Below are 27,889 nucleotides of genomic sequence, written 5' to 3' on the forward strand. Positions count from 1 at the left end.
CAACTTTTTTTAAAAGTCCAATTTATAGCCAATTGTGCATTAAAAATGAGTTTCTCTTGACTGCATCTTAGGAAATAAAAGGTAGAGCTTAGAGCAAGTTGCTTACAAGGGACTAAATAAATAATAATAATGGGGGGATTTGTAAGCGTTTGACTAAATGTGCCAAAGCACTGTTTTAAAGTGCTGGGGTAAGAATGCAAAGGTAATCAGGTGTTTCCACAAAGGGGCTCAGAGTCTTAATCCCCATTTTTACAGATGAAGGGAAAGGAAAGCAATAGAGAATTGAAGTGGCTGCCAAGGTCACCACAGCCAGATGCGTGGTGGAGCCGGGATTAGAACCCATTACCTCTGACTCCCAAGCCTGGGGTCTTTCCACTAAGCCACGCTTCTCTGCCTTCCTATCCAACAGACTAGCAACAACCCTTCAAAGCCCTACTAAAAAATCACAGATTCTCCTTAAGCCTTCCCTGATTAAGCCCTCGTCTCCCCTTCAAACTTTCCCTTCTATGTTACCTATGCACTTGAATCTGTACCCTTTAGCACTTGATAGTCTGCCAAACCCTCAGCCCAGTTATGTTGTTGTCTTATACTGTCGAGTCATGTCTGACTCAAAGCGACACCATTGATACATCTCTCCCAGAACACCCCACCTCCATCTGCAATCGTTCTGGTAGCATATCCATAGAGTTTACTTGGTAAAAAATACGTAAGTGGTTTACCATTTCCTCCTCTGGGCAATAAACAAGTCTCTGCCCCTCAACTTTCTCCCATGCACAGCTGCCAGTACAGGTAAATTTTGACTTATAACAGATTGCTTTCCACTCACTAGCCACTTGCCCAACTAGGAATGGCATGGATTAGGCCACTTGACTCTCCCTCCTGTAGTTTTTTCTTGACTCTCCCTCCTGTAGTTTTTCTTGACTCTCCCTCCTGACCTTTTCCTCTCCCGCTCTCTCCTGCTCCTCGCCGCCTTTCGGAAACGTGGCTCTCTCCTGAAGACACGGTCCTCCGCGCCCGCTCTCTTCCAGCAGAGGCCTCTCCTTCTCCCACTCCCCCAGACTCACCGGTAAGGGAGGAGGCGTCGGCTTCCTCCTCTCGCCCCGTGGCCGCTTCCGCACTATCCCTCCTCCGCCCTCCCTCTCCTTCCCCTCCTTCGAAGCCCATATCATTCGCCTCTACCACCCCCTCCAGATACTTGTCGCTGTCATCTACCGCCTCCTGGTCCCACCTCCGACTTCTTCAACCACCTTGACCCTTTCTCACCTTCCTTCTCTCCTTCTCTCTGCCCAATCTGATCCTCGGAGACTTCAACATCCATATGGATGTACCCGACGACTCCTCTGCCGCCCGCCTGCTATCCCTCCTCGACTCTGCCGACCTCCTCCTCCACCATACCGTGCCCACTCACCGACTCGGTCACACCCTCGATCTTGTTATCTCCTACCGCTGCACTATCTCCTCCCTCATCAACTCTGAAATCCCTCTCTCTGACCATAACCTTCTCACCTGCCTCATCTCTCACACTCCCTCCCCCTGCAAATCTTCGCTACTGCCCCACAGAGACCTCCGCTCTCTCGATCCCATCCGTCTTTCCAAAAGCATCTCTCCTCACCTTGCCACCCTGCCTCACTTCCCACTCTCGACGATCAGGTCTCCGCTCTCAACTCCACCCTCTCTACTCATCTCGACTCTCTCGCCCCCCTTTCCCTCTGCCACTCTCGCTCCACTAACCCACAGCCCTGGATCACCTCCTCTGTCCGCCTCCTACGCTCCTATGCTCGAGCTGCTGAGCGCTGCTGGCGAAGGTCCAAGCACCAAGCCGACCTCACACACTTCAAATTTATCTTTTCCTGCCTTAACTCTGCCCTCTCCTCCGCCAGGCAAAACTTCTTCTCCTCCCTCATCGACACCCATGCCCGTCACCCCTGCCAATTGTTCCGGACCTTTAACTCTCTCTTTAGGCCCCCTGTTCCTCACCCTCCCCGTCTCTCACCCCCAATGATCTGGCCAACTATTTCCTCACGAAAATCAACACAATCAGGTCTGAGCTCCCCAAAGTCACCCCTCCGCCTCTCCCCTCCCCCCCACCGACCCTCTCCCCTACTTTCCCATTCTTCCCTGCAGTATCCTCAGAGGAGATCGCCTCCCTCCTCGCAAGTGCCACCCCCTCCACCTGCGCCTCGGACCCCATTGCCTCTCACCTTATTAAAACCATCGCCCCTGCCCTCCTCCCTTCCTTAACTTCTATTTTTAACCACTCAATCTCCAGTGTCTCCTTCCCTGCTGCCTTCAAACATGCCCCACATCTCCCCCATCCTAAAAAAAACCCACTCTTGACCCCACTTCCCCCTCCAGTTATCGCCCTATCTCCCTACTACCCTTCCTTTCCAAAATCCTAGAACAAGTCGTCTACAATCGCTGCTTAGAATTCCTTAACTCCCATTCTCTCCCTGGACCCCCTCCAATCTGGCTTCCATCCCCTCCGCTCTACTGAGACTGCTCTCGGTAGACTCTCTAAGGTCACCCATGACCTCCTTCTTGCCAAATCCAATGGCTCCTACTCCATTCTAATCCTCCTTGACCTCTCTGCTGCCTTTGACACTGTCGACCATCCCCTCCTCCTCCATACCTTATCTCACCTTGGCTTCACGGACTCCGTCCTCTCCTGGTTCTCCTCTTACCTCTCTGGCTGGTCATTCTCAGTCTCCTTCGCTGGCGCCTCCTCCCCCTCCCATCCTTTATCTGTTGGAGTTCCTCAAAGGTCAGTTCTTGGCCCTCTTCTGTTCTCCATTTACACTCACTCCCTCGGTGAACTCATTCGCTCTCACGGCTTTGACTACCATCTCTACGCAGATGACACACAGATCTACATCTCCGCCCCTGTCCACTCCCCCTCCCTTCAGGCTCGCATCTCCTCCTGCCTCCAGGACGTCTCCACCTGGATGTCGGCCCGCCACCTAAAACTCAAAATGAGCAAGACTGAGCTCCTCATCTTCCCTCCCAAACCCGGTCCTCTCCCAGACTTCTCTATCACCGTGGATGGCACGACCATCCTTCCCGTCTCTCAGGCCCACAATCTCGATGTCATCCTTGACTCGTCTCTCTCGTTCACCCCACACATCCTATCCGTTACCAAGACCTGCCGGTTTCACCTTTGCAATATCACCAAGATCCGCCCTTTCCTCTCCACCCAAACGGCTACCTTACTGCTACATGCTCTTGTTATATCCCGGCTAGACTACTGTGTCAGCCTTCTCTCTGACCTCCCTTCTTCCTCTCTCGCCCCGTTCCAGTCTATTCTGCACTCCGCTGCCCAGCTCATCTTCCTGCAGAAACGCTCTGGGCATGTCACTTCCCTTCTTAAACAACTCCAGTGGTTGCCTATCAACCTCCGCTCCAAACAAAAACTCCTCACTCTAGGCTTCAAGGCTCTATATCACCTTGCCCCTTCCTACTTCTCCTCCCTTCTTTCTTTCTACCTCCCACACCACACGCTCCGCTCCTCTGCTGCCCACCTCCTCACCGTCCCTCGGTCTCGCCTATCCCGCCATTGACCCCTGGGCCACGTCCTCCTGCGGTCCTGGAACGCCCTCCCTCCTCACCTCCACCAAACTGATTCTCTTCCCCTCTTCAAAACCCTACTTAAAACTCACCTCCTCCAAGAGGCGTTCCCAGACTGAGCTCCTCTTCTCCCTCTACTCCCTCTGCCATCCCCCCTTTACCTCTCCGCAGCTAAACCCTCTTTTTCCCCTTTCCCTCTGCTCCTCCACCTCTCCCTTCCCATCCCCACAGCACTGTACTCGTCCGCTCAACTGTATATATTTTCATTACCTTATTTATTTTGTTAATGAATTGTACATTGCCTTGATTCTATTTAGTTGCCATTGTTTTTACGAGATGTTCTTCCCCTTGACTCTATTTATTGCCATTGTTCTTGTCTGTCCGTCTCCCCCAGTTAGACTGTAAGCCTGTCAAACAGCAAGGACTGTCTCTATCTGTTGCCGACTTGTTCATTCCAAGCGCTTAGTACAGTGCTCTGCACATAGTAAGTGCTCAATAAATACTATTGAATGAATGAATGAATGAATGAATAGTTGTGACTGGTAGAATATTGGAAACTCCAGGTGTGACCTTAAGAGGGGACCACTTATGTACACATCTATAATTTATTGAAATGTCTGTCTCCCTCTGTAACCTGTAACTCCTTGTGAGCAGGGAACTTGTTTAGCAAGTAGAGTCGGTATTTGTATTGTACTCTCTCTAGCACATCATATAGTGCTGTGCACACAGTAAGCACCCAATGAATACCATTTATTGATTGATCAGCCAAAATGATCCAAGAGAAAAAGAACTTCCATTCAAAGATATACTTGGAATAGGGAAGAAGTGTGGTCTAGTGGATAGAGGATGGATCTGGGACTCAGAAGGACCTGGATTCTAATCCCAGCTCCACCATTTGTTTGCTCTGTGTCCCTGGGCAAGTCACTTCAGTTCTCCATGACTCAGTGCTGTCATCTGTAAAACGGGGATTCAATATCTCCTTCTCTTCCCACTTAGATTGTGAGCCCTGTGCAGGACAAGGACTGTATCTGACCTGATTTTCTTCTATCTTCCCCACTGCTTAGAACAGTACTTGGCAAATAATAAGTGCTTAACACATACCATAATTATTATTATTACATACTAAAAAGATTGAAAATGAGTCAGTTTGGAAAGGCAAAAGCTGGAATGGGGTAAGATTGAAGCTTGCAAAATCCAAGAGACTGTAGAGTGAGAAAACATGGAATTACTATTTCCCAACCCCACATCAGAACTAAGTTACACCCCTTGATGCTCCAAGGATGTAAATTCAAAACAAAAAAAAAATGGGGAAAAAAATAAACAAACACTTTCACAGCATGCAGTAAAGTATGCAATTCATTACCTCAGGGAGTTGTGCAGGCAGAAAATATTCATAGGTTCAAGAAGGGCTTGAACGGGTTCTGGGACAAAAGATCCTTAATTGGCAAATAGATGAAAAGTAAGAGATATTATCTAGGCTATCCGTACACATGAAGATGGATGCCAAAAAGGGCAACTATCATTTGGTTCCTCTAAGCATCTTGGGATGCCACTATCAGAGTACTGAGTCATCTGGGTCCTTTGGTCTGACCTGGTACTGCTCTCATTTTATCATAATTCATAACATATAACATTCTCCCATAATTTTCAGGGAAGTTAAGTCCCTCTAGAAAAATATTATATGGTGCTCTGAATAGAAAACTTAAATAAAACTAAATCACTGGCAAGAGTCTAGATAATCCTCAAAATCCATTGCAAGAGACACCACTCAGCATATTGCACATATTAGAATTCCTGATATGCCTTTAGAGCCTCATCGTTATAAAGATGTTGGTCATATTCAAAGACCAAACAGAGCAATGAAAAAAAGCAAATTGCTTTGCTTTATGGTAAAAAAAATCTATCTGCTTCTTAGATTAGCTATGGTGACTTGCAACTTTAAATTAATATGTAAGAGATTATTCCTTTTTTGTTTTGTGGTTCGAAATAGAAGGATTAATGTTTGCAAAATTGCAGGCAGTATTACAGCTTGATAGGCATACTGAAGGACCATTAAAAATTGCTCAAATAAAGCCCTAGAATGTCTTTAGCAGAATTTATTTTTTTTTTTGGTAATTGTTAAATGCTCACTATGTGCCACGCACTGTACTAAGTCCTGGGGTAGATACAAACTAATCAGGTTGGACACGGACCATGTCCACATGGGGATTCCTGTCTTAATCCCCATTTTACAGATGAGGTAACTGAGGCAGAGAAGTTAAGGTCTTGCCCAAGGTACCACAGCAGACAAGCAACCAAGGCAGGATTAGAACCCAGGTCCTTCTAACTCCCAGGACCGTGCTCTCTCCACCAGACCATGTCGGTTTCTTAGTTAGAATTCTAGAGCAACAGCCCCACCTTCAGATAGAGTACTCTAGGGAGAAAGATAGCTATTTCAGAATGGATTGGAAGAGTGATTCTTTGGAGAAAAATAATGGTCCAAGCTTGGCCTAATGTCCAACCCAATATTCCCGGGGAACCTCTGAACCAGATGCATGTAACCTAAGGAAATACAATTTCCGGCTAATATGGATCATGGTTGACTTTCATTTTCTCACACCCAATCCTAAACCAAAACAGAGTGTTTTGGTCTTAAAATGAAGGAATCCTAAGACTTATCATTCACATCAGAACATATAATGTCTGTTAACTCAAGGCCTCTTCACTTTGGGATTTAGCTATGTACCACTCATACTCACTCCTCAATCCAGACTCTCATGCATCCCTAGGTATAGCTCAGTGTCCCAAGGACACTCAGTTTCCACACTGCTCACACTCTTACCTATTTGAATGGATTTTAACCACTGAGACTGTGAGCTCAGTGTGGGCAGGGAATGTGTCTGTTTGTTTTTGTACTCTCCCAAGTGCTTATTACAGTGCTTTGCACACAGTAGGTGTCCAAAAAATACAATTGAATGAATGAATGGTGGTACAGTAACCAAAATTTTCTTTTTGGGGATTGGCTCATAGTAAAACATTTTTGCCACCTGTATTGTGCATCCTGACTAGGAAATGAATTCAAAAAAAGGTTTGATCTTGTTATCTCAAAAAAAAAAGTTTGCATGATGTAGTTCAGTAATAATGGTAATCATTTATTCAATCGTATTTATTGAGCACTTACTGTGAGCAAAGCAGTGTATTAAGGGTTAATAATAATGGTATTTTGTTAAGTGCTTACTCTTTGCCAGGAATTATACTAAGTGTTGGGATGGATACAAGCAAAACGGGATGGACCCTGCCATTTGTCCCAAGTGGGGTTCACAGTCTCATTCCCCATTATACAGATGAGGTAACTGAAGCACAGAGAAGTTAAGTGACTTGCCCAAGGTCACACAGCAGACAAGTAGCTGAGTCAAAATTAGAACTCAGGACCTCAGCTCAATTTATTTTGACCCTTTTCTTCAATCATATTTTTATGTATGTCCCACCATTGGAAGGTAAGTTCCTTGTAGATGAGGAATGTGTCACATTATTCTGCACTTTCCAAGGAACTAGTACACTGCACCACAGTAAGTGGGCACTCAGTATAAGCTGCCTTTAATACTACTGCAACTGTACATTATCTAGTTCCAGTCTTAAAACTAGCATACCATCAGGGGAAATTACTTCCAAGTCCTCACTTTCGCTCCTCTCAGGGTCAGACCTGGAGAGTTTCCAATATTCTACCAGGCTCGGCTATGGGAGGAAGAGTCAAGCAGAGGCCTGTCCATTCCATTCCTAGTTTGGACCATGGGTAGTGTGGCAATCTGCTACAAGTCTAAACTCACCCATGCTGGGTAGCAGCGGCATGGGAGAGAGTCGAGGGTGGAGACTCGAGTTTACTGCATGGAAGATGGCAGTGGTAAATCACTTCCGTATTTTTATCAAGAACTCTATGGATGCACTACCAGAATGATTGCAGATGGAGAGCGGAGCATTCTAGGAGAGATGTGTCCGTGGTATTGCTATGGGCCAGAAATGACTAGACAGCATAAGACAAGACCCCTCTTTTGTTTTCTCTCAAAGTTTTGATCACCTAATTCACCATCAATAGACCAAGGCAACTAGCTTTTGTTGACTTTTTCTGACTTAGTGGATGACTTCTGATTAGGGACTTTAAGTAATAAAGCAGCTGAAAACTCTCTCCTCTGGGTTTTTGCTCAAAAGAACAGATGGGAAAACAAATTTTCTTGAATTTATATACCAGCTAGTTGTGCTCTAAGGATAAAAAATAAGTTTTAATGGAAGTATCTGTTCTTTGTATTTATCATATTTTTGTTTCCCAACCCTTTCAGTTCTCTATCTCCAGCAACAAATTCCCTCATTTTCCTCAATGCAGGAATAGAAGAGCATTAAAACCAAATAAAATCTGCTTTAAGATAATTATGTTGGATCACATCAAAGCAACTTGGCACTCACATAGAAATTCACCACCAGCTAGCTGATGAGATTTCATCAGGCTGCTTGAGAAGAAATAAGATAAACAAGAGTTTAGAGACAATGAAAACAATGCCTGGACTGTCACAGCAAGTGTGGATAGCAATACAGAGCATTCTAAATGCAGGGCTGAAACTGCCAAGACAAACAAAAACGTGCCAGAAAAAAAAAATCAAGCCAGTCATCCAATCACATATAATTGTTCATTCATTGGAGAAACCATGATCTTGAAGTCGGGTGGTGCTAGGTTTGAGTAAGTAGAGGACAGGATGATGATATTTATGCCATATGCTAAAATGCTTTAAAATGGGGTGCCTATGAGATCATGATGCTTACTTTGGCCTCTCAATGCCTTAAACAAAAAAGGAGAGGGAGATGAAAGAGGTGGATGTGCTTTTAGATGTTCAACTGGCCATCCTATTGTGTCATGAACAGTGCAAATAGATAACAGAGTGCTTGTCAGCCATCCAGGAACATGACTTCATGTAGGGTTCTAAGGACATAGGTTATGTTTCTGATAAACCAAAGCAGGTTGCCTGTAACAAGAAATCAGTATGAATTTGTTCCAACTATAAGATTTTATTAAGTTAAACTCCTGTGACATTCAAAAAAAGCAATATGACTTCTTGATTGTGTGTGTGTGTGTGTGAGCATTTGGCAGGGAATATGGGGGGGAGAGCAGAAGTGCTTTTTAATTTCCCCATAAAGATGCAGTTTATTTGCATATGTGTCTCCCACTACTAGACTGCAAGCTCTTTGAGGGCAGGAATAGTATCTTCTGTTTGGAACACTCTCAAATGTTTAGTACAGTGTTCTGCACTCAATAAGTGCTCAATAAATAATAGTGATCCATTGGCTGCATTGGATGAGACATTTACAAGAAATCATCCCCCCAAATGCAGGAAAATACCTTTAGTTCATTTATACTAATTTGGCTTCTAAATGTATAATATACATATGTTTATATAGTGGACACGTGAACTTGGCTAGGTAGTACTTTGCTGGGAACCCAAAACCTCTGTGCACTGTCTTGTCTTATGCTGTTGAATCGTTTCTAACCAAAGACTCCATGGACACATTTCTTCCAGAATGTCCCACCTCCATCTGCAATCATTCTGGCAAGGTAAACATAGAGTTCTCCTGGTAAAAATATGAAAGTGGTTTACCGTTGCCTTTTTCCATGCAGTTCACTTGAGCCTCCACCCTTTCATTCATTCAATAGTATTTATTGAGCGCTTACTATGTGCAGAGCACTATACTAAGCGCTTGGAATGAACAAGTCAGCAATAGATAGAGACAGTCCCTGCCATTTGACGGGCTTACAGTCTAATCACCCTTGTTCTCTCCCATGCCACTGCTGCCCAGCAAAGATGAGTTTTAACTTATAGCAAATTCCTTTCCATGCTAGTCACTGTCCAAGCTAAGAAAGGGATGGGTAGACCTCTGCTTGACTCTCCCTCCTGTAGCTGAGACTGGTAGAATACCGAAAACTCTCCAGATGCGATCCTGAGAGGGGGAGCTGTCATTTACTCATCTCTAAATGTAATAATAATAATAAGAGTTGTAGCTAGCCAAAGACCCAATACAACAACATGTTTGAAGTGTGTGCCTCATGATGGGAGATGAGAAGTACTGGAAGATCTTTCTTACTGATCATAACCTACATGACTCTGTGACTCCTAAAAGGTGGCTATAATATAGTCTAAAGATAATTTACTTCTCTTTCTTTCTAAATCTGGTTAAAGAGACACTGTTTTTGTTGGATGAGAGCATTTGTTCTTAGCCTAATCTTGGTGAGAACATTAGTAGTAGTTTGGGTACATCTATATTATTTTGTGTCTGTTTCCTCCTGTAAGCTACTGGAGAACAGGGACCCTGTCTTCTAGCTCTATTGTGTTCTCCTAAACACTTAGTAGTGTACTTTGTACATGGCAGCATCTCAACAAATCAATCGATTTATGGTATTGATTGATGGCTTATTGTGTGCAGAGCACCGTAGTAAGTGTTTGGGATAGAACAATTCAAATGAGTTGGAAGACATGTTCCCTGCCCACAATGAGCTTATAATCTAGAGGGGAGACAGACATTAATATAAAGGTGCTGATTGCTTGACTAGAAGGACAACAGTAACACTAGAGAGATGTAGCTTGGCTACAGAAAAGAAATCTTTTGGCTGAATTCTAGAACTTGGGTCCTGGGCATCTAGGCTGGACAGGTACTCTTTGTGCATGTACTCTCATTTCAGAAGGAAAACACATATCTGAAACTTAAAATAAAGATGAGAATGCCTCTGAAAGAACCAAAATTGGGCCTGCCAATGAGAAAAGAGACCGTTCAACCTAATTGGCTCTCAGAGGTTTCCAATTTATAATTCCACCTTGCCCAGACTCTTTTCACATCATTCTAATGGAAGAATGGGTGACTGATTTTGTTGCACTAGCCTGCAATCCAAAGACACTGCTTGTAGATGTTCTACATTCTTAATACTTGGGTGGTCAGTGAGCTCTTGTTGAACTATATGCTGTGTTTTACAGTTTGCATGTTATTTAAAACACTTGCTGGAAGCCAACAGACCTCATTGTTTTATATCTACAGCCTATTCATACACAGATGGGGAAAAAATGCTTACACTCACCTATTCAAAGAATCTCAAGTCTGCTCAGGTAACATTCGAACATTTTACCTAGGCCCCTTGACTACTACTACTTATTTCTCTGATCTTTTACATCTTTAGCAGTTAAAAGGCAATTGGACCTGACAGTCTCTCTGCTTTACTAATTTTGTAGCCCTGGGAAAATGGTTAACGAGAAGGATTTAAATGGTTTCATCCATTTCACCCAGATCACACTTCCCACTTGTCCAGCTTTACCTTTTCACTATTCCCTACTCAGCTTTCCTGCTCCCTAATAATAATAATAGTTGTGGTATTTGTTAAGCACTTACTGCATGCAAGACATTGTACTAAGCACTGGGGTAGATACAGGGTAATTGGGCTGGACACAGTCCCTGTCCCACATTGGGCTCACAGTCTTAATTCCCATTTAAAGATTAGGTAATTGAGGCCCAGACAAGTGGAGTGCTTTGCCCAAGCTCACATGGGAGACAAGTGGTGGAGCTGGGAATAGAACCCAGGTCCTCCAGACTCTCAAGCCAAGTCTCTAGCCACTAGGTCACACTGCTTCCCTTAGAACCTGCTCCCACTGTAAGCACCCTGAAAATGAGTTTTCAATACCTATTCCACTCCTACTTGGACTGTGAGCCCCATGTAGGAAAGGTCCATAGATTGTGAACCCTTTGAGGGACAGATTCTGTGTCTAATTCACATCTGTGTTTTCTTTCCCAGCACTTAGTACAGTGTTCTGCACACACTAAGTACTTACTATTACTTCTGGAGCCTGTGTCTGATCTGATTATCTTCCATCTACCTCAGTGCTCAGAACAATGTTTGGCACATAGTAATCACTTAACAAATACCACAATTATTATTGTTTGCTACAAATTTTCCCAGCTTCAAATCCTCCTGGGACATCATTTCTTCCAGGAGGGATTTTCTCATTAAGTTTCCTCTTCCTTGTGTGGTGTCATCCCAGCCACCACCTAAGTCCTTATGGACTTAGCCATCCATCCATTTATGCACATATTGAGGTACTTAATATTTATTCATTTTTCAATCCTTCCCTGCCTTAGTAATAATGAGTTGTATATGTAGATAATGTTAAGGGTGCCTGTCTCCATCAATAAATCACAAAATTCTTTAAAGAAGGAATCATGTTTTGTTTTTCTTTTTTTACCTCCACTGAACATATTGTTTAGCTCATATAGTACAATGTTCTTAACACAGCAGGTGCTAAATAATGCTGGTCAGTGGATTCCCTGGACAGAGAAATGTTAGGGCTACCAAGTCACTTTATGGTCCTTTGTAAGCACTTTTAAAATGACTGTACCAAGGTTGAAAACAAATATAATGGAAAAGCCCAGAGGCCACAGTAGAAAATCAGTTGACCAGTTCTCAAAAATGCAGGTCCAATGGCAAAATTATCTAAGAAACTCACAACACAATGGCACCAGCCAATGTAGGACTTACGAGCCTATTCTCCAATTACACTCAGCATGATTCAAATTCTTACTGGAGTTCTGTACTCAACGCTGGATGGTACAATGTAGGTAGACAGATTTGGATGATGCCTCAGAGATGATTAAAGAATTAGAAAATAATTCCTGGGGAGAAGCTTTCAGGGATGAGGTTCAGTCATATGGGAGGAAAAAAGACTGAGGACCAACACTGTCACAGCTTTCAAGTCCACTGGTGGGATGTGACAGTGAGAATGACTAGAGATCTGGGGTTCACAACGTCCACTGAAAAATAGTAGGGAGGTTATTAGCTTCAACTGCACCACATCAATTAAGTCTATGAAGAATAAAACATTTCCTGACAAGGGGGCTCAGGAAACATTTGAAATGGTTCGGTGGAAGGTTATGAAATCTTCTCTAGAAGCTCATCTGCCTAAAAAAGGCTTAAAGCAGGGTTAGACCAGAATGATCTATTTTAGATCCTTACTAAGGCTTAAAATCCTATAGTAGACTAAGTTTAATAATAAATAGTACAAGGTGAAATTGCTCATCTTGCCTAACATAAGCATTCTTTTCTTCTGGCTTGATCATGATCAATCATCCCTATACTCTTTCCCCTTTACCTAACATTGTGGGCCTTATAATGCATATATTTGAAGCTCAAAAGCCTTCTTTTCCACCTTATCTATACCCTTCTCATAAGGAAGAGAATACCACAACCCAGTTTGTTTTACCATATCTAAACACATCTGTCGTCAGACCACTGAGAAAGTTTTTTAGAATTCAGGGGTCTTTCTATATGGAGGATGATTTATTTCTTCTTTGTGGTTCAAGGTCTGACCTAAACAGCAAAATGTAGCATTAAAAAGTCATGGATCCTCATCAGCAGAATCATTAATGTAGGGGATTTTTCTATTCCAACAACAAATATACTGTAAACATTGTATAGTGAGTAGTCTTCCATATCCTATGAAACAGGGAGAAATCCAAGAAGGTTTGTTTTATCATTTTAACTCTGACCACCCCCAAAACACAGGCTTCCAAGCATTCTTTATGAGAAGAAGATGCTCTAAATGTTAGTATTTTTCCATGGTAGTTAATAGATTCTCCTGAATGTAACTAACTAATGCCATAACCTCTAATGTAACCCTCATGCTCTAAAACTTAACATCCACATGGTTCTGAATTTGACATTAAGCAAAATCAGGATTTCAAGTCATGCGATAGCCAAATGGGTCTAACTAAGTACTAGGACTTCTGAACTTCTGGAATCCATTTTTTTTTTAAACCTGAAACAAGCAAGTGATATTCTCCAAAATATTTTGCCTATTATTGTGTAACTATAGAAAGAATCTGCTCTGTCTCACATATTCAATCGTCTCACCCAAAAGTCTAACTGCTTTTGTCTGCATTTTAGCTGGAATTAGTAACCTGCCACCTGAGAAATAGCTGGCTTTGTTCACAGAAGAGTCAAAGTGGATCAGCTGGCGGATGGCTTTCTCTTACTTGGTGATAGAGTTGTAACAGTACCACCCGGGGAGCCTAGTAAAAAGACAGGAGTCCATTTAAACAAAGCTATCAGTCATTAATCCTGTTAAAATGGTTTCTTCCCAAGACAATCTGATACTGGAGGGTATCCAAGAGCACCAACTATGAAGAGCCCAGTGGCTGGAAAACTATTTAAATCTCAATGAGCCAACAGCCTGCTTCCTTTTAATCAACACCATTTAAGGAGTAACCTGATGACTACAGAAGGGGAGTAAGTTGTTCTAAGCCACCATAAAAAGTTTAATGCTTAAGGGTACTTTAGTGCAGAAAAACACTTTCTTTTCTCTCATTTCTATTATTGTGATGGTACTATGCATGCTATACAGATTTTCTAATGTCTCTTGATCACTGAAAAGACTGCTGTACATGAAGACCAGTAATGGCTTGAAGCTCGATGTGGACAGGGAATGTGCCTGCCAAGTCTGTTACCTTGTATTCTCCCAAGGGCTTAGTACAGTGCTCTGCACAAAGCGCTCAAATACTATTCATTGACACTATGTAAAATCCAACATCAAAAAAGTCAAATATTCTAAATGGACTCGTGAGGTTGAAAAATCCTATGAACAGACCTCTACTGAAAACATGTGCTTTTAGTAAAGATTTAAACAAAGCTATGTGACTTTGGGCAAGTCACTTAACTTCTCTGTGCCTCAGTTACCTCATCTGTAAAATGGAGATTAAGACTGTGAGCCTTACCTGGAATAACCTGATGACCTTGTATCTCCCCCAGTGCTTAGACCAGTGCTTGTGACATAGTAAGCATTCAACAAATACCATTATTATTATGGTTATTGTTATTACTAATGTTACAGATACCATTATTTTTATTAGTGTAAGCAATTTGTCCATAGAAGTGACACTGGCCTGTGAACAGAAAGACTATCCAGTGCACATAGGTGGAGCCTCACTTTTCCTCTCCAGATTCCACTGTGAGAAATAATCAATCATATTTATTGATCACTTACTGTGTTCAGAGCACTGAACTAAGCACCTGGGAGATTACAATATAACAGAATATTTAGACAAGTCCCCTGCCCTCAGTGAGCTTACATTGCCTCAAGAAGGAAAGAAGGAGCTGGTAGATCAGCCCCAAGTTGAATGTTCAGGAACAGCGGAAGAGTTACAGGAAAAGACTGATGGTGGCAGAAGCAAGATACCTTTAACTGGCATGAGAAGATGGGAGAAGAAATAGAAACCTACTAAGAGATAATGATCCATTAAGAACTTTTTCCACCAAGAAGGTGCTGGCATTTTGTCACCTATATTTGTCATTCTGAATTAATCAATTAAGGCATGTCTTAATGTCACTATTGTCAGTAGTACCGAATAACCATATACTAAATGTGAAACATTGTACTAAAAATAAAGTAAATGTTGGTATTTGTTAAGCACTTACTATGTGCAAAGCACTGTTCCAAGCTCTGGGGTGATACAAGGTGATCAGGTTGTCCCACGTGGGGCTCAGTTTTAATCCCCATTTTACAGAAGAGGTAACTGAGGCACAGAGAAGTTAAGTGACTTGTCTAAGGTCACACAGCTGGCAAGCTGCAGAGCCAGGATTAGAACCCATGACAGCTAACTCCCAAGCTCGGGCTCTTTCCGCTGAGCCATGCTGCTTTGGAGTATACAATGGAAAGAAAAGGCACATTCACTGCCCTCAATAATAATAACAGCAGTATCTGTTAATAATAACAATAATAATAATAATGATGGTATTTGTTAAGCACTTACTTTGTGCCAGGCACTGGTCTAAGGACTGGGGGAGATACAAGGTTACCAGGTTGTTCCAAATGGGGCTCATGGTCTTAATCCCCACGTTACAGATGAGGTAACAGACTCAGAGAAGTTAAGTGATTTACCCAAAGTTGCACATCTGACAAGAAACAGACCCACGACCTCTGACTCCCAGGCCTGCTCTTTCCACTAACAATAACAATAATAATAATAATTATGGTATTAAGTGCTTAACTATGTGCCCGGCACTGTACTAAATACTAAACCACACTGCTTCTCTAAGCATTTACTATGTGCCAAGCACTGTTCCAAGGCTCAGCCTTAATCCCCATTTTACTGATGAGGGAATTGAGGCACAGAGAAATTAAATGACTTTCCCAAGGTCCCAGCAGACAAGTGGCAAAGTCAGGATTAGTACCCACGTCTTCTGACTCCCAGACCCATGCTCTTTCCACTAGGCCATGCTGCAGGAGTCCACAATCTAAATGATAGGCAAAAATAACAGCAGGAAGGAGAACAAATATGTAGCAATACGTAGCATAAATGAAACAAGGTGAAATAGATGAATAAATAGAAATAGCCTACTGGAAAGGAGTCAGGAGTTGAAGACATCTCAAAGACCATAAAACAGTAACATCCTAAAGTTGATTCCCTCTCCCAGAGGGGAATAGAATGCAAAAGCAATGTTAGGAAGAACAGATTTTGCAAAACTGCCGACACACAAATTCCTCAAGGCAGCACTGAATCAAAATCATACTTGATGCTGGTGGATTTTTAAGGTATTAAGCCATCTCTTTCCCTTAACAAGTTTCAGAACATTCACATCAAAAATGCCAAACATTTCCCTGTTCATTTCAAAACACTCTCTCTGAAGAAACAATTTCAAAATTAAAATTTAGAAAAAGGGATCAAGCAACAGAGCATATTCTACATTGATCTACGCTGTCTCTTTTACAGGAAAGACTTCCATTTACAATAACCTTCTGACTATGTAAAATTATCTTTTCTTTACAGGCCTGCCCCTGTCTATAGAGCTTTGAAAACATTCCAGAAGGATGGAAACACTCTTTCCATAACCCATGGTTGTCACAGAGCCCTAGATGGACAGATGACTAGTATTCCAATCCCTGATAAATGGAAAACTAAACTCTGTTAACAGAAAAGATAAAGGCAACTGTGCCTTCTTTCTTCTGAAAGAATTAGTAAAATCTGGGCCCAAACTACATTTAAAGTTAGCATGTATAATGTAGACCACATAAATTGCAACGCAAATGTAAATGAAATGTAGAGAAATAAAAAGCATATGCCAGACATATTTTCTTGACCCTGCCCTACCAAAAATATCCTTATTTCCTGCTCTGAGTTTAATCCATCACAATCTCCAATGCCCTTAGCCATATTATCTAGCACTTAGTCCACAAGTTGCTCTTAATTTATATGTGAAGAATATTAGTTAGAAAGGTCTTATTTCTATTGCATTTCTAGATCAGGATCATAATCTTAACATCTAAACTAGTAAGTATTATTTCTTTAGGCTTCCTCCAAATTAAGAACTGCCTTTTTCTTTTTAAAGGAAGAATCGGGTCAATGGTCTGTTTAATATAGTGCAGAGTCTTCCCTCCAAACCAAAATATTATTCTGTACCAGATTTTTGTTTTTGAATTTCATGTGCTCAGTATATAGCAAATCCCCATTTCGGTAAAATAAAAAGGTAAACAATTAATGTGATTATTTATCCTACTATGAGCCACTATTTAGGGAAGATAAAACAAGGCAGCTCTAAAAGTCAGGAGAGAACAGTACAGTTTGCCCAAGGATAGTCTGAATTTCACTGCTATGTTTTTTGAAAGAAATTTTGCAGTAGAAAATTCTGGGGTTTGCCCAAAGATGAACAACCCCAATGCTGGTGTCAAGCTAACGTTTAGTGGGATTCAACCATGCAAAGAGAATTGACAGACAAGTCAATACCTCAATCCCCAAAATCTGGGCAGGCTAGAAACAGGATAAGAATAGTGCCCTGAATCTCCTGGAAGTACCTGTCAATCAGTCATATACCCAAGCCAATCAGGAGACACATGTCATCTCAGACAGGAAAAAAAAAAATTTTCCTCAGTTCACTCTGTTTTAAAGATTACCAAGCTCCATGGTGATAAAGAAATAATATCAAAGACCCATACTTTGGATAAGTAATGGGTGGGACTTTGGATAGCAGAATAGAAAGAAGCAAATTCTGTAAAATATTTTTCCTTTGGATCCAATGGGATTGACCTACTCAGTTGCCACTAGTATTTGTATTTCTATTTGTTGAGCACCCAATGGATGCAAAGTACTGTAGCAAGTACTTGGGAAAGTACAACAGTATCATGAGATTACTTGGCTGCAAGGAATTTGCTTTCTAATGGGAGAGACAGATATAAAAATATTTAAAACTAGGATAGTCTGAATAAATTGATTGATAGTACAATTAATCACACCAACATATAATCAAATCCTGAAGGAGGATGTTTTTAAATATTCATTTATTCAATTGTTTTTATTTAGCACTTACTCTGTGCAGAGCACTGTACTAAGTGCTTGGAAAGTACAATTCAGCAACAAAAAGAGATAATCCCTGCCCACAATGGGTTTACAGTCTGGGGTGGGGAGACAGACTTCAAAACAAGTAAACAGGCATCAATAGCATCAATATAAATAAAGAGAATTAAAGATATATACATCAAAACAAGTAAACTGGCATTAATATAAATAGAATTATAGATATGTACATATATACACAAATGCTGTGGGACAAGGAGGAGGGGTAGAGCAAAGGGAATGAGTCAGGGTGACTGAGTGGAAGCTGAGGGAAAGGGGGACTTAGTCTGGGAAGGCCTCTTGGAAGGCCTATCTAAGTACTAGAAATGGCTGATGAGTTGCTGTGACTCTCTTTGCTCTTTCCCTCCCTCTCCCCACCCCACAGCACTTATGTATATAGGTATGTATACCTACAGAGAAGCAGCTTGGCTCAGTGGAAAGAGCCCGGGCTTTGGAGTCAGAGGTCATGAGTTCAAATCCCGGCTCTGCCACTTGCCAGCTGTGTGACTGTGGGCAAGTCGCTTCACTTCTCTGTGCCTCAGTTACCTCATCTGTAAAATGGGGATGAAGTCTGTGAGCCCCACGTGGGACAACCTGATTCCCCTGTGTCTACCCCAGGGCTTAGAACAGTGCTCTGCACATAGTAAGCGCTTAACAAATGCCATCATTATTATTCTTATTATTATATCTATATATAATTCTATTGATTTATATTGATGCTTGTTTACTTGTTTCGATGTGTATACATCTATAAAATTCTCTTTATTTGTATTGATGCAATTGATGCCTGTTTACTTGTTTTGATGTCTGTCTCCCCACCCTTAGACTGTAAGCCCGGTGTGGGCAGGGATTGTCTCTCTTTCTATGGCTGAATTGTACTTTCCAAGAGGTTAGTACAGTGCTCTGCACACATTAAGCACTCAATAAATATGACTGAATGAATGACTGAATGGAAATGGGAATAGCAGGCAAGACATACTACGTGTGTATGTGTGTTTGTGTGTATCATTCAGCTATGGAAAGCTCACTTTGTTCAACGTGTAAAGGAATTTTCAGACAAAACAGCAGAACAGGCGCTACCCACAAAATATACAACCACACAGAATTGTATCCATATATTTTTGCCCAAAGAACTGTCTTCAAATAAAGCACACGGTCCAAGAAAGCAAGTCCCAATCAGACTACTTAAGGCAATCTCATCATGGAATAACCAGGAAGATTAATTTCATTACAGAGGAAAACTAGAGTTACTCTGAAAAGTGCTCTCTGAAAGAAACTATAAGTTACAGGGGAGGGGCAAAAAATTTTCCACAGCATTTTTGGATAAAATATTATATCGATCATTCAATTGTATTTTTTGAGCTCGTACTGTGAGCAGAGTACTATACTAAGTGCTCGGGAGATTGCAATACACCAGAATCGGTCGGCATGTTCCCTAACCTCAAGGAGTTTATCCTTCCATCTTTATTTATCTAGTTGGTGCAGCCTTCTCTTTTGCTTTAAAAAAATTATTTCTTTCTTCTTATTTACCACTTCCAGCCAATAGTATGGGTGCAGAGCTCAGGAGAGGGCAAGGAAACTACAGATCTCAGAAGCAGCGTGGCTCAGTGGAAAGAGTACGGGTTTAGGAGTCAGAGGTCATGGGTTCTAATCCCAGGTCCGCCACCTGTCAGCTGTGTGACTTTGGGCAAGTCACTTGACTTCTCGGTGCCTCAGTTACCTCATCTGTAAAATGGGGATTAAGACTGTGAGCCTCAAGTGGGACAACCTGATTACCCTGTATCTACCCCAGCATTTAGAACAGTGCTCGGCACATAGTAAGTGTATAACAAATACCAATATTATATCTTAGCTTTGAGAAACACTACATGGAAGAGAATCTTCTAATGGAGATCCATCTCTGCCACCCTTCAGTACTTTTTTACCAGGTTACTGATTTTTTTCTTACTCCTATTTGCTTCAGTTTTTCCATACCTCTGACTCTCCTAGAAGGCTAACACTGAACCCTCCACTACAAGAGTTAGATGCAGACCTACAGGGATACCACTTGATCTTTAAAAAGCTGAAAACGTTGGAATGGGGATTCCTGTAGTGGAAGGGTAAGAGATAGTTGCCAGATGTACAAGACTTGGCAGCTCTATATTTCAGCTACTGGAAGCTGTGCAGTTGTAGAGAAACACAGAACAATGTTGTTGGTTTTCCAGGTCTCTTCCCCTCCCCATCTCCACAAGGCAATCACACATGTGCACACATCTCTTGGCTGTTAATTAAAGGGTCCAGAGGACAAACATCAAAAGAAGTTCATTATCCCAATTGGTAGTCGTATCACTTGAAGTCAAATCTAATCACTTAACATTCACATCAATCTCACAGCACTTATGCCCAGACTCTTTCCATTAGGCCACATTGCTTTCCCCTCCCCACAAGGAGCTTCTTGCTTATCAGGCTCTCTCTGCCTGGGCTAAGTGCTCCCCTGCCTTTATCTCCTGGTATCTCACCTATATATGCTTTTACCTCACTATCCAGTCTTCCACGGTCCCATCTAAACAGTAAGCTCATTATGGGTAGGGAACATGTCCACCAACTCTGTTCTGTTGCACTCTCCCAAATGCTTAGTACATGCAGTTTTTCTTAGTAAAGACTAGCAGCATGGTGTAGTGGATAGAGCACAAGCCTGGAGACAGAAGGACCTAAGCTCTAATCCCAGCTCTGCCGCTTGCCTGCTGTATGATCTTGGGCAAGTCATTTCATTCCCCTCTACCTCAGTTACCTCATCTATAAAATGGGGATTGAGACTGTGAGTCGCAATGTGGGACAGGGACTGTGACCAACCAGATTTGCTTGTATCCACCCCAGCATGCCTAATACAGTACTTAGCATATACTAAGTGCTTAAGAAGTACCATCATTATTATTATTACTTATTTGTTCTCTGGTGGCCCCCACTGCCCCACTGGAAAAATGATGGCCAGAGCTGAAAGTTTAGGAAGGCTATTGCTATATTCCAGAATTGTAATTCCTTCTTGAAGGGGATTGGGCCCAGTGCCATCTCAGATGAACTGTGGCTCACCCATCATTTACAATGGGAGATTCCATCATTAATCTCCCTCAATTCTTTGACACTAACATAATCGTGTGGATAGTAAAGCATATTCTATAAATAATCAAAATTAAGAGCCTCACATTGGAAATAATTCCCCTCTGATCTTATCTTTTCATTGCTCAAATTAATCTAGCATAGAATTTTATGTAGTTATACATATATATATATATATATATATATATGTGTGTGTATATATATATATTATATCCTATTGCACTTTATTCCTGAAAGTAATTTTCAAAAACTCAATATATTAATTTTGGGGAGGGCAAGTTGTGAGAAGACTTCTCCCCAGCAGCAGAAAATTCACATATTCTTGAAGGATGGAGTATTTTTAAGGACTTCCAATCCAATTATTTCTGTCATTTGTGCAATGCTTAACCAAGCAGTACAGGGAGATCTAATCAAGATGCAGCAGGAGATAAAGGGATTGCCTGCTCCAATCAATCATATTTATTGAGCACTTACTAAGTACAGGCCACTGTACTAAGTGCTTGGGAAAGTACTGAGTTGGTAAAGCATGTTTGTTCCCTCCCCCCAGAGGAATTTACAATCTAGAGAATCTCATGCTTTCTTTAATAATTATGGTATTTATTAGGCACTTCCTATGTGTCAGGCACTATATTAAACACTGTTTTAGATGCAAGCTAATCAGATTGGACACAGTCCACGCACCACATGGGGCTCTGAGTCTTAATCCTCATTTTGCACATGACAGAATTAAGGCACAGAAAAGTGAAGTGACTAGCCCAAGGTCACACAGCAGACAAGTGGTGGAGCTGGGATTAAAACCCAGGTCCTTCCGACTCCCAGGCCAGTACTCTATCCACTAGGCCTTACTGCTCCCTCGAAAAAGTGATACTATTTTCTATAAATTGTGTAAATGGTGATGTTTAGGCTTAAAAAAATGTAACCTTTCAGCATTCATTTGACATTTACGTGATGTGTAGTAGTTATTTTTCAAAAACCTCAATGTGCCCATTGTACTATATTATTATTCATCAAGATAATCTGATTTAATTCACAAATCCTCCTCCCAAATCAGAGGCATCCAAAACAACTTCAATTTTCCTTCATTGGAACCCTCTCTGCAAAACCAGTTTCTAGATCACTCAGGAGAAAACCAAAATAGAGGAAAAAAAAAATTCCTAAACATGGCATGAGGTAAGGTGAGACCTGGGTAAAAACAAACTCCAAAAGCCAGAACTCACAAACACAAATAGTGTATTAGAAGTCTGAGTAAGGTCCTTTGGTTTTGGCTTTATTTAAAATGATGTCCAAATGGTTCCAGGTTATTCCCAATTCAAATAGTGTAGTACTCCTCACAGTGTAGACAAAATATCAGTAGCTTGCAGTAAACGTTACAGGTAACCAAGATATTTTCACAATTCTCACCGGTAGTTAAGATGTAGAGTATTTAAGTGAAACAACTGCTTAGGGCTTTGTTAAATATTAGCATTTTTGTTAATAGAAGCATTTTCACAGCTTCTATTAACAGTTTCACAACTTAACTTTTGCTATTAGCTTTCACCACTTTGTGGGGCGATGGGAGAGAAACAGGGAATGGTAGGTATATAAGCAACACAAAACAAGGCATGCCTTTATTCTGAATACCTGAATTATTTCCGGTTTTCATTGAGGCACCGGGCTGGAGGGTAAATGCTTTCAGCAATTCAAGAAGCCAGCTTATTAGTGTTGTAAGAAAACATTTTCTTAGATTTTCAATTCAAATACCCAGTTTATTTGAACAAAACCATCCTTGTTGGTGAAAGACCAAAAAAAAAGTCAGTTTCAAAGACTCAGTAAGGAAAGGCAGAGCTAATTCAATAGGAAAACCTATTTTCCTAATAGTAGCTTCTGAATCTGGATCCAATAGTTTCTCAAACTGGCCATTTTTTCCTTTCCATGGGTCATTCTATGAACTAGCACCATGTGGAGAGAAAGCTCAGATTATGTTCACTTCCTGTATGCGGTTACAAATTCAGGGAGCCTTTTACAAACTAAAACAGTTCTGACAAAGCTTTACAAATATGTTCAAAGCCACCTCTGGGTCAGCAGAAATCAATTCCACTCTAAGAGACAGTCCCGGAATGGGTGTTCTGGAGAGGGGGTGGTAGGTGGCACCCTTGCCCATGTTGGATTCGATCACAGCCCTGCCTGTACCACTTCACTTTACCACAAGCCACCAGCATCTTCAGTATCTTCCTGACTATCCTCTTGTTCTTATCATCAGAACAAGTTGGAACAGAATGGAGAAGAGCAAATAATAATAATACTAGTTATCCTTATTATGGTATTTGTTTTGCACTTACTATGTGTGAGGCACTATACTAAGCACTGTGGTGGATACAAGCAAATCAGATTGGATACAGTCCCTGTCTCACAGGGGACTCACAGTCTCAATGCCCATTTTACAGATGAGGAAAGTGAGACATAGAGAAGTCAAGTGACTTGCCCAAGGACACATCATAATAATGTTGGTATTTGTTAAGTGCTTACTATGTGCCGAGCACTGTTCTAAGCGCTGTGGTAAATTCAGGGTAATCAGGTTGTCCCACGTGGGGCTCACAGTCTTAATCCCCATTTTACAGATGAGGTAACTGAGGCACAAGGAAGTGAAGTGACTTGCCCAAAGTCACATAGGTGACAAGTGGCGGAGCAGGGGTTAGAACCCATGACCTCTGACACCTAAGCCCGTACTTAGCCCGTGGATACACTACGCCATGCTGCTTCTCTATGAGTAAAAGTCTGACCCCCTCACCTGCTTCCCCCCATCCAACCTCCTCCCACCCAGGCCAGCACCTTCTGATTATGGCTCACTGCCTCTAGCATTCCAGTTTATTTTATTTAATTTTTTTACACTTTCTCCAAAGCATTTTACAAAATGCACAATTTTTCCTACTCATGCTTTTCAAGTTCTCCCCTCGCATTAATCATTTTTCCATTTTAAGTCAATTAATCAATCCATTATATTTATTGAGTACACTGGGTGTGCAGAGGACTGAACTAAGTGCTTGGGAGAGTACCTCACAATATAGCGGTCATATTTCTTGCCCACAACAATCTTACAGTCTAGAAGGAGAGCTATCCATTCATTCAATCGTATTCATTGAGTGTTTACTACGTGTAGAGCACTGTACTAGGCGCTTGGAACGTACAATTCGGCAACAGAGAGAGACAATCCCTGCCCAATAACAGCTATGTAGGATGCCCAAATGTGTTTTCGTCCTAGCTCTCTCATTAAACTGTAAATTCCTTTAAAACTAGGACTCCGTAAATTCCTTTAAAACTAGGACTCCGACTCTTTGCAATCTCCAATTGGATTTAGGTCAGTGATCTTCCAAGTAGCCATACAATACAATTGTATTTGTTGAGTGTCTTATCATGTGCTGAGCTCTGTTATAAGGGCTTGGGAGGTTCCCTAGCAAGTAGATTCGATAGGATTTTAAAATCTAGCCCAACCCCATCTTCACTAATTTATCAGTAAATCCTTTCAGTTCAACCTTCACAACATCTCTAAAATCTGCTCTATCCTCTCTATTCAAACAACTACCACATTAATTCAAGCACTTATCCAGTCGCGCCTTGATGACTGTATCGGCCTCCTGTCTCTCCCCACTCCAGTCCATACTTCACTCTGCTGCCCACATCATTTTTCTATAGAAACCTTCAGTCCATGTTTCCCCACTCCTCAAGAACCTTCAGTAGTTGCCCATACACCTCCGCATCAAAAAGAAACCCCTTACCTTCAGCTTTAAAGCACTCAATCACCTCGCTTTCCCCTACCTCACCTTGTTACTTTTCTACTACCACCCAGCCCACACATTTTGCTCCTCTAACGCCAACCTACTCAGTGTACCTTGATCTCATCTATCTCATCTCCGCTCACATCCAGCCTCTAGCCTGGAATGCCTTTCCTCTTCATATCCAACAGACATTTACTCTCCTCATCTTAAAAGGCTTACTGAAGGCACATCTCCTCCAAGAGGCCTTCCCTGACTAAGCCCTCATTTCTTCTTTTTCTGCATGAACCCGATTTGTTCCTGAGCAGCATTCATTTATTTAATCATATTTATTAGGCACTTACTGTGTGCAGAGCACTGTACTAAGTGCTTCAAAAGTAAAATTCAGCAATAGAGACAATACAGTCTAGAAGCGGGGAGACAGACATCAAAACAAGCAAACAGGCTAGAAGTAGTGTAGCCTAGAGGATGGAGTACAGACCCGGGAGTCAGAAAGACCTGGATTCTTATTCCAGCTCTGCCACTCATCTGCTGTGTGACCTTGAGTAACCCACTTCACTTCTCTGTGCCTTGGTTACCTCCTCTGTAAAATGGGGATTAAGACTGTGTGAACCCAATGTGGGACAAATACTGTGTCCAACCTGATTAACTTGTCAACTCTTACAACAGTGCCTGGCACATAGTAAGCACTTTACAAATACCACAGTTATTATTATTATCATTGTTATTCACCCTTCCCTCAGCCCCAAAGCACTTATGTACATATCCACAATTTATTTATGTTAATTCCATCTCCCCTTCTAGGCTCTGAGCTCGCTGTAATCAGGGATTGTGTCTGCCAATTTGGCTGTATTATAGTCTCCCAAGAGTTTAGTACAGTATTCTGCACACAGTAAGCACTCAACAAAAAGATTGATTGATTCATTCCCCTGCTTTCTCCTTCTTGTCCACTCCATGTAGCTCCTGGACCCAGCGTTCAGAACAGTGTTTGGCACATAGTAAGCACTTTACAAATGCCATCGTTATTATTATTAAATACCATAATTATTATTATTCACTCATTCAATTATATTTCCTGTGCACTTACTGTGTGCACAGCAATGTACTAAATGCTTGGAAAGTTAAATTTGGCAACAGATAAAGACAATCTCTACTTAACAACGGGTTCCACAGTATGGGGGGATGGGGAGGAAGAGGAGCAGGATTAGTAGTAACTAGTAGTAGTAATTCCAAGTCTCCAAGAATCCCATCCAATGGACCATCTGGGTGGCCCGGTGTTCCCGCCAGCCCATCTAGCTCTTACAGGAGATGATGAGATCCCTCTTCTCTGGGTGTGGCTTAGTCACCAAGCACCAAGCTGGAAACACATGCAGATCCAGCCATAGGGCCCTGTCCAACTTGGCCACTGGGACGTTAATCGCCCCCATGACCCTCTGTCGCTGCTTCCTCCAGAGACCGAACTTCAAGCAAGGCTGGGCTCTGCCTGCATCCAAAAGGGTCCGAGCTTCGAGGACACATGGTACCTGCTCCTTGAGAACTGGCAACATGACCACTTTCCCCCACTTGCTCCGCCTTCAGATGATCAGGATCTTTCCCAATCAATCAAGGGTATTTTCTGAGCTCGTCACATGAGCTGAGCACTCAGGAAAGTGAAATACAACCAGGTTGGTTGATACAATCCTTGCCCAGAAGGAACTTACAGTTTTCAGCCTGTCTTGGAAGGTAGCCTAAACACTTTCTAAATCTCATTGTTGGTAATCTTGTCCTGTCATATTGTTCTTAGATGGCATTAGTGAAACTACAAGATGGTGTGAGAGTTTTAGTCTATTCTCAAATATCATTAGGTCATGAAACTCCTTTTATTTTATTTTCAAAATGTCAGACAGCCCCCATGCTGCCATCCAACATACCCAGGCATAAACCTCACCCTCACATGGGCAGGAGCACTCATGTACTCAAGTAGTATGAAGCTACTTTCACAGCTGCTAGTAAACTATGGAGAATAATTTTATGTTCCCTAACTGACTTAGTTGTTTTATTTTTCTCTCCATGTGACTGCTACTCCACTTTCTTTAGATGACATGATTCTTATAGGCCAAAGATTGTGTCCGAAATAATGCTCATGCATAATTCCCAGCATTTGCTAGTTCAATTATTGTACATACTAATAAATGTTGTTGACTTAAAAATGCCAGCAAAGATGGGAAGTGGGTAACTAAAATGGCCACCACCTTGAAAATTTCTTCTCATGCTATATTTTGCCATCAAGAAACTGCTTCCTAGATTCCACAAACCTTGTAGGTCAGCTGTCTATTCTTTAACCACCTTCACTTGAACCCATTTTACGAAGATTTCGAGAACCTTCTAGAAGTCAGTAATCACCTACCTCTCAAGCTTAAGCCAAGTTAAATATCTCTCCAAGAGAAATAGCCATGGATAAGTACATATGAGAGAAATTTTGGGTTTGGCTTCCCCCACTGATTCAAACAAATGTAAAGTGACAGTTTTCCAATGAGCTCATGACAGAAAATTAGTGATCCTTACCTCCTGGACAATGCCTCAGAGCCATTTTACATCTCCTGGATTCGGCAATGGTCGGGCATGGTATTGTGTCCTTTGCTGGCTTCTTAACAATTTGCCGTGTTCTTGTCTCCAGGCCCCATTTAAACCCACATGTTCGATTATTTCTGCTGCAAACTCCCCACTCGCTCCAAGGACCCACTTCACATCCCTCTGAGAAAACAAAGACAAAATACCCATCACAGTTCAATACACATCAACCCCCTCAGGCTCATCTTCACAAACAAATAATTCTTCTTTTACTTATTGCATGTGACTATTCAATAATTTTCCACTGTTTCCTAACTGTAAATAATTTCATGTCTATCTCTACTAGACTATAAACTCCTTAAGAATGGGACTTGTTTCTTCTAAAAGTGATGGAGTTAGGATTAGATTCTAGCTCTCCTGCACTCTTTTCAACTAGGCCACAATGCTTCTTTTTCATTTTCTCCCAATACCTTAGTACAATGTTCTGCATACAGTAGGAGCTCAATCAAAATTAATTGATTCGCCAAATTGCTGTACAGATCAGACATTCA

General features: G+C 41.7%; 1 protein-coding gene across 1 annotated transcript in view; it reads right to left on the reverse strand.

Annotated features, from left to right (window-relative positions):
* Window positions 1-27,889, reverse strand: part of RSPO2 (R-spondin 2) — a 186,671-nt gene that overhangs the window by 67,240 nt on the left and 91,542 nt on the right. Inside the window, exon 4 of the mRNA XM_029062185.2 lies at window positions 27,333-27,521. Coding sequence (XP_028918018.1) covers window positions 27,333-27,521 — 189 coding nt within the window. The remainder of the gene's footprint in view (window positions 1-27,332; window positions 27,522-27,889) is intronic.

Source organism: Ornithorhynchus anatinus, chromosome 4 (genome assembly GCF_004115215.2).
Source record: "Ornithorhynchus anatinus isolate Pmale09 chromosome 4, mOrnAna1.pri.v4, whole genome shotgun sequence".
Taxonomy (NCBI): Eukaryota; Metazoa; Chordata; class Mammalia; order Monotremata; family Ornithorhynchidae; genus Ornithorhynchus; species Ornithorhynchus anatinus.